The sequence below is a fragment of the Cydia amplana genome, chromosome 16 (genome assembly GCF_948474715.1).
Source record: "Cydia amplana chromosome 16, ilCydAmpl1.1, whole genome shotgun sequence".
NCBI classification, from domain to species: Eukaryota; Metazoa; Arthropoda; class Insecta; order Lepidoptera; family Tortricidae; genus Cydia; species Cydia amplana.
Window position 1 is genome coordinate 9,639,841 of NC_086084.1, and position 12,764 is coordinate 9,652,604.

The 12,764-nt window shown below is 46.5% G+C and overlaps 1 protein-coding gene across 1 annotated transcript in view; it reads left to right on the forward strand.

Annotated features, from left to right (window-relative positions):
• The window catches only part of LOC134654953 (high affinity cAMP-specific and IBMX-insensitive 3',5'-cyclic phosphodiesterase 8), an 80,807-nt gene that overhangs the window by 19,874 nt on the left and 48,169 nt on the right, over positions 1 to 12,764 (forward strand). Inside the window, exon 2 of the mRNA XM_063510385.1 lies at positions 2,227 to 2,292. Coding sequence (XP_063366455.1) covers positions 2,227 to 2,292 — 66 coding nt within the window. The remainder of the gene's footprint in view (positions 1 to 2,226; positions 2,293 to 12,764) is intronic.

The following is a 12,764-nucleotide window of genomic DNA, read 5'->3' on the forward strand; positions in this document are numbered from 1 at the left end:
TCGCACTTGGTCGCTTTTTTTATATGGAGTAACTGTCACGTAATATTTTTATTGTAGTTCGTTTATTGAAAATTTAGCACATTAGTTATTTCATTAAGCGCCACTTGCACCATTCCCCTAATCCTAGGTTAACCCGTTAAACCTAGAGTTACCAATGATTACCAGTACAATTTGACACTGAGTTAACGGTTTAGCCGCTTAACCCCGGGTTAGTGGGATGGTGCAAGTGGCCCTTATGGCTCCTCTACACGATGGGCCAACGCAAAGAAAAATAAAATTAGAAGTTTTACCGATTTTTTTTGTCCCCGGATGTTGGTTTTCTAGCCGTGTATCTGTAGCCACGTGTACGAGTCGCCAAAGCCACCGCAGAGGATTCCACTCGTAGCTCCAAATTTCCCTCGAGGCCTTATTTCGAAACGTGTAAATTAATAAGGCTCCGATATTGCTAGCTGTTCTCAAATGCTCTTATATTCAATGTACGCCCAATTCTCAAAATATTATGTCTTAATAATAATCACTCACGTCCTGAATACCATTATATTAAGCATCTAATATATCAGAGCGAATAAAGATGCTCACATTCATAGATATACGGAACACTACTTTATTGTCAAGATTCCAGGACAGCCATGCTGACGACTTGGTACAGCCCACTCATCGCCTTAGGAAGACTGGCAATTGTATACATGTGGTTGGAAGTAAGCTTTACAATAATATTCCATGTGACATTAAAAACATGAACACCATTTCGGGGTTTAACTCGCGCTTAAAATGTTTATTGATTCAGAAGGCCTATTACTCCGTAAATGAGTTTATTAATGAGAACAATAAAACAAAAATATGAACATTCCATCTCAATGCAAATTTAAATGTAATTTTTTATTTATTTCAAATTTCTATACCTAATAATAGTAATAATAGTAATCTGAGAAATTAAATGAATAAAGGAAGTAATAATATTATCCTTAGCTCACTAAGTGAATTGTAAATAATAAATGACAATGTATGACTATTACTGAATAAATGATATGATATGATATATCTTCACGAAGCAACTGTCGGGTTACGAGTTTTATTGTGGTTGTTGCGAACGCAACCTTTATATTTGTATAAAATCTCAATACCTATATTCCTAATGCAGTAGCTAAACGCGCCCGTCGGGCTCGGCTAGTATTCGGAAGCTTTTTCTTAAGCACCAATAGGAGCGCTCCACATACTTTGTATCGCGGCCAATTAGAGGCACCTAAATTTAAACCACCTTTTGTACTGATCAAATATTGCAAATCACTCTGTCATCAGCCTTCATACAACTACACCACTTCTACATTTAACCGTTTTGGCAAGAACCCTTGTAACCAGTATCTTTGGAAGATTATATCAGTTCACTAAGAATTGAAGCTTTTTATTTGAGTCGTCGAGCTCCTGACCTGCACGGCGGCTACAGTGGTCGATCCACACACCATAACGGTTTACCCTCTTTTGGATTCGTGTTGTTACATGTACTTTACTGCTACTCTGTATTATCTCATGTCATGCACGATGAGCGCAAAAATAACACGCCTATTGGCAAGAAGGAAATGATAATAACTATACATTTAATATGGCTTTCATTATTTGAGTATTTTATAAACGACTGTATAATAATAGGCACTGGTTAGGAGAAAACAAAATGTATCAAAACCATAAACAAAAATACGTAAAAAAGGTTGTGCAATCTTGCACAGAGTAATACCAGTAAATACCTTACCTGAGCATTAAGAGGTATTTTAATGTATGTAAATAAATTCTAAAGGTTTTCTTTAGTTCTTTAGCGAGGAAATGCGGCCAGCCTTCTGGGCACCCTGCCCGTTGACGGCGATTTAGGCCAAATTTTTTACCTGTAGCATAAGTAAGTTAGTGTAGTGTAGTAGGTTTAGTAAATTTTAATGTTGTTTTTTTTTTAGTTTTGTGTGTTAATAAAACCCCCTTTACATTTATTAAAAAAAAAGGTTTTTGTTTTGATTTGTCTTTTTTGTTCCCGAAAGTTAGAAGATTGATGAATGGCCATCATTTTGACATAGCCCAAGTGTCTTTATCTTTCGGAAGCATAAAGGGGCCCACTGATTATCTGTCCGCTGGACGCCATCAGCCTGTCAGTTAGGACAAAACGGCGGCGGACTGATAATCAGTGGGCCCCTTAAGACAACTGTGTTTCTGCGTGTGTATGACCCGGTTGTCTCTTTGCAGAACAGGTCGCCGCCGCCCGCGCACATCCCTACTGCCCTGCTCTACGCGCCGCCGGAGCCTCTAGAGGTACAAAACAAATTATACCGAACACGGCGGGAAAAAGTTGATAACTCGCGGGAAAAAATGGAAGAAATTTTAACCTTATGCAATTTAATTTTAATTACACAAACGGGTCTACTGCGATATAATTTAATTGTTTTTACCTTTAAGTAATTTCGACGTTTCAGCTGAGTTGCACCAGCTCGGAAAGATTGACGTCCCAACAAATGTCAACGGAGATATTAATAAAAAACCACTAAACTACCCGAAATTAGTTAATAAAAATGTTCGGGGTAGACAAAGAAATTGCAGCTACCCGTCAAAGTTTAATGTTTATTGTCCACGGCACGACACGCAACACTCACAGTATCCAGTATCAATATCAGTATGTTTACAAAACGCGAGAGTTTAAAGTGTTATAATTTAATTTTAAGTTAAAATTTCTTCAATAAAATATCTCGAGTTATCAACTTCTTCCCGCCGTGTACCGTTATAAGTATAACTTATTTGGGCTCGGTTGCACCAACCACAAATGACGGTCTGACCAACAGCAGTCAGCAGCGAAATATAAAGTTTCCCATACAATAAAATTGAGTGCACATTTAAACAGTGACAGATGGCTTGGTGCAACTGAGCCTTAGTGCCGTCAAATAAGGCGATTATCACCCCGCGTTCGGAAACCGCTTCAGCATGATAACCGTCAAAGGCAGACATAACAATTATCAGAGAATGGCCGGTTATTCCGTACAACTATTATATTCAAAATTACACTCTCCTCCTCCTCTTACCTAGGTTATAGGTTATAGGTATTCGCGGGCTTGGTTTCCGCAACTCGACGTCATATTATTGCGCCTATTTTGCGTGATGGGTTGGCGGCCTATTCCTGCCAACCCAGCTCTACCAGGAAGCCTAGCAGACCCTTGACGTTGCCGACGACTTCTGGGAGCGACCCCGGTGAGCCGAGGTGTTGTGCCCGGTATTCTGCCACCCCTGGGCATTCGAGAATGACGTGGGCGGCTGTCTCCTCTGCCTCCATGCACGCCCTGCAGAGGGGGCTATCTGTAACACGTAGGGTTAGTAGGTGTTTGTTAAATGAGGCGTGGCCGGTTATGGCCCCAGCTATAAGCCGGAGCTGTGGTCTCTTCAGCTGTCGCAGTCTCCGTGACAGATTGGGGTTGAGTGTCGGGAGGGCTTCCTTCGCCTGCCTGCAGGTGCCTAGGTTAGACCAGTATTGTTGGTGTTTTACCTTGGTGTTATGACGCAGCATGTTCCGGAGCCAGGCAAATGGCAGAGGTATAATTGGCTCAGGTCCTGCCACCTTCAGTTCCGAGCCACCTCTCGCCAGGATGTCGGCTGCATCGTTACCTCGTGAGTTGCTGTGTCCTTTGATCCACTGCAGAGTTACGCCATTGGTGGTACATACCTCTGACAGAGCTTTGTGGCATTCGTAAATTAGCCCTGAAGTGAGAGTATAACTTTGTAGAGCTTGCAGTACTGATCGACTATCAGAGAGTATGCGGATGGGGTAGTCCAATACTTCCCTTGAGACGATTGCGTGTGCTGCCATTATGATGCCCATACATTCCGCCTGGAAGACTGTGTTATGGGCACCAAGTGGTGTTGAGATGTGTATGTTTAGGTCCTCTGAGAAAACCCCAGCGCCAGTGCCTGACCTTGTCTTTGATCCGTCCGTGAAGATTCTCAGCTCCCTTGGGTTGAGTCCTTCATGGGGTTCTTCATGTAATTGTATTTTGTATTTCTTGTCAAAGACGAACTGCTTGGGTATCCTGTCAGTCACCGCTTCTATGAGCGGTTCCCTACCTATGGCCTCGTAGAGGATTTCGGTGTGTGGCACCCTAGGCGGTCTCCAGAGATTAGATTTTTTAAGACGTACCGCCGCAGCTAGCGCTTCCTGTTGTATAAAGAGGTGCAGCGGCGGCAGGCCCAGTAAGGCTTCCAGGGCCGCGGTTGGTGTTGTCCTCATGCAGCCCGTTGTCGCCATACAGGCCAGCCTCTGGAGTCGTTGTAGTTTAGCCTCAACTGTGGATAGTTTGGTGCGTGGCCACCATACTATCGCTCCGTAGCTTATTATTGGTCTTATAACTGCCTGGTAAAGCCATAGAGTTAGCCTGGGAGTTAATCCCCAGGTTCTACCCACCATTCTACGACATTGCCAGAACGCGACTGTAGCTTTGTCAATTTTGCCATTTAAGTGATTACTCCAATTTAGCTTGTTGTCAAGTATTACCCCTAAATACTTTACCTCTGCAGATAGTTGGAGTTCTGTATTGAACAGTTTGGGAAGGCGGTAGTTTCCCAAATTGCGTTTGTTGGTGAACATTACCAGCTCCGTCTTGTGGGGATTGACTGTGAGTTCGTTGTTGATGCACCAGCGCTCCACGATGGCTAGTGCAGAGCGGGTAACGTCGCATACCGTACCTGTGTGGTTGCCGCTCGTTAGTATCACTGTATCGTCAGCATAGCCGATTGTGTAGTAGTGATTGTTGTTTAGTGCCGTGATTAGGTCGTTCACTACTAGGTTCCATAGAAGTGGCGATAGAACGCCCCCTTGGGGGCATCCCTTTGCCACTGATGCCTGCTGTGTCTCGCCTGTCCCAAGTTTTATGACCCTCTGGCTCAACATGTTGTTTATCCACTGGGTCATAACTGTATTCGCTCCATGTCTTACCAGTGCTGCTGCAATGCTGCTGAACCTAGTCCTGTCGAAGGCCCCTTCTATATCTATAAAGGTTCCTAAGCACATGGACCTGCTTTTAATCGCCACCTCAATTTTGCTTACCACTGCATGTAGTGCCGATTCTGTAGACTTGCCAGGGCTGTAGGCATGTTGGTTGGGATGTAGGGGCACGTTACTCAGCACCCTCTCCCTCAGATACCTGTCGCACAACCTCTCCAATGTTTTAAGCATGAAGGAGGTCAGGCTGATGGGCCTGAAGGATTTGGGATCCGAGTAGTCGCTTTTACCTGGTTTCGGTATGAAGATGACTTTGACCTCTCTCCACCGCTTTGGCACGTACCTGTGAGCCAGACAGGCGCGCAGAACGGTGGTCAGCTTCAGAGTGAGATGCCTACCGCCCCATTTTAGAAGCGCAGGGAAGATCCCATCCATTCCTGGAGATTTGAAGGAGTCAAAGCTGTTTATGGCCCATTGCGTGCGCTGTGGGCTGATTACCTCGTGTGTCTGTAGCCACTCGTCCTCCGACGGAGTGGTCTCCTCTGCCTCCCAACTTACTGGGTGCGATATCACGCAGTCCGGGAAGTGTGTTTGCACCAGGACCCGTTCCGCCTCCTCCGGTGAGTTGGTGAGAGAGCTGTCAGGCTTACGCAGGGATCCCAAGGTTATGGTTGAGTTGTTGGAGAGGACCTTCCTTACCCTGTTAGCCTGCATGGTGGTTTCAATGTCTGTACAGAATTTGCGCCAGGAGTTTGTGCTCCTGTACCTGAGTCGTTTCTTGTACTTGGCCTTTGTGGACTTGTAGTTATCCCAGTCCTCATCAGTGCCAGTGTTCATTGCTCTGTTTAGTTGTCTCCTCATCTTACCCCTGAGTCTCTCCAGCTCAGGTCCCCACCAGTTGCTCTTCCTTCCACTGCTTGTTGATGGGGTGGTTAAGGGACATGCCTGATGGTAGCACTCCAAGATGGTGTTTGTGAGGGCGCTTACCTGTTCTTCTATTTCAGCTGTGCCTAGTATCTCCAGGGGACACTCCTGCTGTTCTAGTATTGTGTTTAGTCGCAGGGTATAGAGATCGCGGTTGGTCCTGCGTGGGTCCCTTCTAGGCTCAGCTGTGAGTGTTTTTACCTGAATGTCGAATCGAATCCACCTGTGGTCTGAACACGACACCTCCTCCGATACATGCCAGCCTGTGATGTGCTTCGATGCTTCTTCAGATGATAGGGTCAGGTCAATGATTGTCCTGCTACGTCTGTTTATGAATGTCGGTTCCGAACCTGTGTTAAGGAGGTTAAGGTTTGTAGTAAATAGGTACTCGACAAGCTTCTTACCTCTCTCGTTACCTGTTTCCATGCCCCATAGGGGGTGATGAGCGTTCGAGTCGGTTGCCACGATGAGTTCGAGCCCCTCCTCTTCGCAGTAGTTGACCAGCCTTGTCATGTCATGCGGTGGTGGGTCGTCCGCCTCCGGCATATACACAGAGGCTACGACCATCTTCTGCAGGCTGGTGTCTTGCGCGCCGTGCAGCCTAATGGCGCACACATCTCTAGAACAGAAGCTCGTTAGAGGTTGCACATGTAAATCTTTAGTTGTGTATATGCAGGCCCGGGGATTATCCGGACCCGAGTAGACTGTTAGCTTACCTCCTAAGTTACGGAGACCGCAGACAGAGCCTCTTCTGACCCACGGTTCCTGGATCAGGATTACGGCTGTAGTGTTGACCTCCAACCACTTCCGGATCTGAGCCGTCGCCGTTTCGCTGTGGTGGAGGTTGGCTTGGAGGAACTTACCAATTGGCGAAGGGAGCTCCTCCACAAGGATCACCCTCCTCCGCCGACATCGGCTCCTCCCCCTCCTTGCCGATGGCCAGCTTACCTAGCCCCTGCGCGCATTCCCCTTCACTCTCCGAGGAGTCACGAAGAAGTTCTTCTTCGTCCTTCTCGGAGACGGAATGAGACTGCACTGGGGCTTGCGACTCAGGCTCCTGGACTACTTCCACAGGTGCCTGTGTCGCCGGGTGAGTGTCCATGGGCTCGGCAGGTGTATCAGCTGCACTGTCGGTGTCGACAGCGCTGCTGGGGGGCGGTTGCTCCCTGAATTTCCCCCGTGCCCCCTCAAACTTCACGTACACCGAGCCCAGCATAAAGCCGAGCCGGCGTCCGCGGTCTACCAAGGGCTGCACGACTGTCTCCGGCACACTGACGACAGCGAACGTTTCCGTTCCCTGCACCTCTCGCCGGTTGAGCAGCCAGCGGTCTATTTCCGCCCACGGGTTCTGGTACCGGAGAGCTCGGCCTACCTCGCCAAAGTCCTCCCAGACACCCGGGAACAGGATCCCGCAGCGTACCCTTCTGGGCACCTCGCTCTGGCGCTTGACTACCACCTTCTCCCCCTTGTCGAGGGTGATGGTAGCCACGCTGCGCTTGAGCCACACCAGTGTAGCCTGGTTCTCGCACCACAGTCTCAGGGAGCCGTTAGCCCATACAGGCTTGCCCCTGAAGAGTGGGCCTACGGGAAGGCTTGCAGTGGGTTGTCTAGCTTCCTGCGAGAGCAGGGCTAGCAGTTGCCTCTGGACCTCATCCGACTGCTGTGAGGTCAGGTGACCCGAGGTGGCAGTGGTCACCGCCACCAGCAGGTCAGCCTTTGCAGCCTCTGCGTAGTCGGCAGGGGGGGTTTCTCCAGGCAGTCCAGTCCTCTGCCTCTTAGGCTCGCCTCTGGGAGATATGGTCTCGTCAAGACGAGCCCTCTTGGCAGAAGACTGGGCTCCCTGCTTACTCTCCCCCTTGGTCTTGGCCTTCACCCTCTTTTCCTGGGGAGGGGCACGGTTCGCTGCTGGTGACCCAGCTGCTGCCTGCGCCTGGCCCTTCCCAGGGGCGCCTTGAGGTGGCGCCTGGACGGTGTTGTTGAGAGCGGCTTGCCTCTCTCTTCGCCTCCGTCTCTGCTTCCTGTTAAGCTTGTGCGGCTTAGCCGCAGCTGTAACAGGGGGAGGCGGGGGTACAGGAGTTGTCACCCGTTTATCGGGCTTCCATCTCCGCGCCTTCCTGGACACTTGTACGGTCCATCCCGCCTCCAGCTGAGCAGAAACGGGGTCCAGCACTGGTTCCATCACTAGGGTCTGCTCCGTGGCAGGGGGCTTACCCCCTGGCGGAACAGCACCTGTGGATGTCCCCGGTGTTGGCAGTAGGGCCTGGCGCTGCGGCACCGGGCCCCCTGGTCTGGGTGTCAGCGCAACAGGTATGCGTGCCTTCGGTTTCCCGGCGGCTCTTCCTCCTGTTGCGGCCTGCCCCTTGCGAGGCGGTACTGTCGAGCCAGCTCCGCCCCGGGGCCGGTGTGTATTGTGTGTGTGTCTGTTTGTAGTGGTGCCTGGCAGGGTTGCCTGAGCCTCCCTGTAGGCACGTGTTGAGGAGGGGGGAACTGTCGGGACAGCTCCTGCTCCGTGTTGTGTTGTGTGTTGTCGTGTGTGGGTGGAGGTTACCGGAACAGCCGAAACTGCCCCGTTACCCTCCGGTGTTGGGGTACCTTCCAGTACCCGCGGGGTTTGGGATCTTATATCATCCATGTTGTTGTTAGTGTAATTTTCACCTCTCGAGCTTCCCACCCTCCATGGAGCCCGCACCTTTGGGGATGTCACTTTGGACACCAGGACTACCCAAGAGGTATAGGTGTGTTGAGGTGAGACTCATGCGCGACATCGGGAGCTGCAGACACGTGGCTGAGAGAGACGATCCTATCTCCCCCAGTGGTTCCACGCGCCCTTGCCCCGTCAGCATGGCCGAGCCCCTGGCATCCTCCCAGAGGACGCCCCTCCCCACACCTCGCCTGCGGACCGTACCACCTCGACCGTACGGGACGCGTGTCCAATACCCTGCAGTGGCTAGTTGCAGGGCCACCGTTTCGCCGGAAATTCGGACCAAAAAGGACATATTGGCCTACAGGGGATAACTAACCCCGACCCCCTGCAGGCCTCGGCCCCCAGGACTCCTGCATCCCCGCTTACGGCGCTCTACTGCGCAGGACTTACGCAGGCAGGTGAGTGTAGTCCGCCTAAGTCACCTACACCTTAGGCGGAACCGGGAGGTCCGTATAGCATAGCTAGCAATATGACCGAAATCCTATTGCTAGCCATGTCATACAGACACTCCAGAGTGTGTCATACCCCGCTCGGGTTTTTAGGTCCTCACGGGTTATGACGGAGGTCCGCTTAGTATAGATAGCAAATTGACCTAAGTCATTTTGCTAGCTATGCCGTGCGAACTCTCCAGAATGTGTCATATCCCATTCGGGTTTTTAGGTCCTCATGGGTTATGACGGAGGTCCGCATAGCATAGCTAGCAAATTGATCGGGATCATATTGCTAGCCATGCCGTACAGGACTCTCCAGAGTGTGTCGTACCCCACTCGGGTTTTTAGGTCCTCATGGGTTACGACGTCGCCTTCATACTCAGCTACTGGTGGTCCGGGGCAGATGGAATGTGCGACGCCCGACCGACCACCAGCATTACCAGGGTGTACGACCCACCCCACAAGTGGGATGGGTTCGTCCATGGCCTGCGGCGGCAGAGCCATAGACGACGGGGACGTGTATGATAGACTTGAGGGGGTAGGCATTGTGAGCCCAGCGTCGCACACCTGAACTACTTACCTACCCCCACCTACACCCCAAACACCTCCTCTTACCTAATTAATAATTAAAAAAAAAAACGGAAATATTTTATTTGAATGCCTAATTAAGATAATAATTCACATATAATGTTACCACCACATGGCAATAACAGAATACAGATCGATAGACAAAGCTAACGTGCGAGAGGATTCATCAGGAGAGCAACCACTGTACTAAACTTTTCTCAATAAATTATTTGTATTTGTATTTGTATTTATCTAAATAAATAATGTTAGCTATTGTGTAAGACGTTCAATAGTCATATTTACCTGAATTATTACATACTCGGAAACAACCTGCCCTACGTATGTAAACTCTATTTATATGCATACTAAAAGGTAATATTTTCTGTGATAAATAATAAATAAATAAATAAATATTATAGGACATTCTTACACAGATTGACTAAGTCCCACAGTAAGCTCAAGAAGGCTTGTGTTGTGGGTACGCAGACAACGATATATATAATATACAAATACATAAATACATAGAAAACACCCAAGACTCAGGAACAAATATCTGCGTTAATCACACAAATAAATGCCCTTACCAGGATTCGAACCCAGGACCGCGTGATGCATGCTTTTCCTATCGTAGTTCACAATCAAATCTATCTGTTCAATACGCTTTAATAGTATTAGAATGACGGTATTTGAATGTCCTATCTTTAGTTCGAATCATGCCCGAAGCAATCTTTTAAAAATCTTTTAATTTTAAAATAAGTAGTGTCCTTTGCAGACGTTTCTAATCGATAAAATATAATCGTAAGCCATTAATCATTCATTCGCTTGAAAAGAATAAAAATTAACAATTTAGTGTAGACGACTTTTGAGGCTAAGTCTACGGCGTAGCATTAGTCGTGCAGAATGTACGGAGTTTTTAAAGTAAGGGCCCGATTCGGATTTTGAAATAGATATCTATTAGATATCTTTTAGACATCACCAAGATACGATAACGATATGTTTAAGATCTAACCGGTCAAATTTGACATTTCCGCGATTCTGGAGATACTCTTGAACGATTTCCACAAGATATGACTTAGAGATCCAATTCACATCTCGTCAGGTGACAAGCAAAATTCACTAAGTACAAGTTCACAGCCATAGCCATAGTCAAGTTCATAGCCATAGTGAATCATATTAGTACGAAAAAAAGGTTGATTATTGTTTAAATATTTTATAGTAATTAGTGACTTTTGCTTGTCACCTGACGATCTAATAGATATCTAACTCTATCTAACGTAAAAGTGACATTGGTTGCCCGAATTCCGCTGCAAAAGAGAACTAGTTGAAATCTAAACAATAACGTATCTAGAATGGATCTAGTACGTGTCGTCTCTTGTAAATATCTCGAAGTTTGAATCTGGCAGTAAGTAGGTACTTCGTAACTCGTAGATACGCAGCCTCTACGCCGTAGCACGACATCCATATTATGCACTTACCGCGGTATTCGGAAAACAAGATCCGTTCTAAAGAAGAGAACGATACGATATGTACTCGATACCTGGGAGTTTAGATTTCAACTAGATATCTTTTGCAGCTCAATTCGGGCAATCAATGTCACTTTTACGTTAAATTATCGTATTAAGATCTTCGATCAACACGGGCTTCCGACACGTCGGAAAGGATAGGCCCAAGCGATATCTTGACATTCAAATCATTCTACCATTTTTCGCAGGGGGGAACGTGCACACAGTCGCACTTCTCACACACTTACATACAAAATCCAATCTGTAATGACGACACAAATACATAGAAAATGACACCCTACACAGACAAATCTTGCACACCTCGATCTGTTTTTGTGTACGGACAAATCACAAGTGTCACAACACGCACACTAGCACATTTTCGTCAAAGAATTTTATTGTTTTCTGAGAGATGAGAAGTCGGATTTGTCGCTCGACCGATCCGCAATTTGTACTGGGCGAGCAAAATCGATAAATCCAGCAATTACATGAGACTAAAATATAATAATTGTGTTTAAATGTAATTAAACGTATGACATGTAAAAAGAAACATTACATGTGAAATGTAAAACCTTTTTTTTTGTAAATTTGATGATGTCCCCGACCTCTTTTTACAACAAAAAACCGAGCAATTAGGCATTTTTTCTGCTGCTGTGTTCACTCGCGCGTCTGGACTCGGTCTAGTTAAAAATCCGAGCGCAACTAGTTTTATTACCCGCGCTAGATCAGTTGAACTTGTACCTAGGCAGAGGGGAAATAGTGCGAATGCCGCATCCCTTCCGTGTTGATCGAAGATTAAGATCGTTTCAAAATCGTTTCGAGATCTAAAACATACATAACGAGACGTTTTAGACATTGTGGAAATCGTTCAAGAGTATCTCCAGAATCGCGGAAATGTCAAATTTGACAGGTTATATCTTAAAAATATCGTTGTCATATCTTGGTGATGTCTAATAGATATATAATAGATGTCTAGTTCAAAATCCGATCGGGCCCCTAACCTATCGAGGGTAAGTAGTTGTTAGGGGAAAAATATCGCCTTAGGATTTTAAAATTCGTAGTTGTTAATTTCTACTAAACTATTGTAGCAACAGTAAGCTTAAGATGCCATAATAAGCGATAATAAATAAATAAATAAAAAATAAATAAATCAGCCTTTTATCGCCCACTGCTGAGCAGGCCTCTCTTCGAGTACGCCACTTATCCCGGTCCTGAGCCAATTGAAGTGGCGTAAGTGTTGCTAAAGTATGAAACGCTTCACAAAATTCTCCCGCTTTCCAAATGTCCTTTACTAACGTTTTCAATTTGTAGCTTTCATTGTACTCGTATCTTTGTCCAAGTAAATATAATAGTATAGTTTGTGTTACAAGGGATCAAATGATATATTTCCGTCAAGGGCATACATTGAATCCTGAATGAAGCGATGGATTCTAAAGTAGAATCCTGAGCGTAATGAGGGATTCAAGTGTTAACGCTCAAGACGAAATAATTTTGATACCGTGTGACACATACTGCTTTTCACATCAACTATGAGGAAAATAGAAAAATCTTAGTGTTGACATAATCTGATGCTTAAACAGATTATTAAAGCTAAAAATATAATCTGCAAAAAGAATTAAAAATAGTGTGCTAGAACAGAAAAGTGTTACTTTGATCCCTCCTAGCAGGGAGGAAAA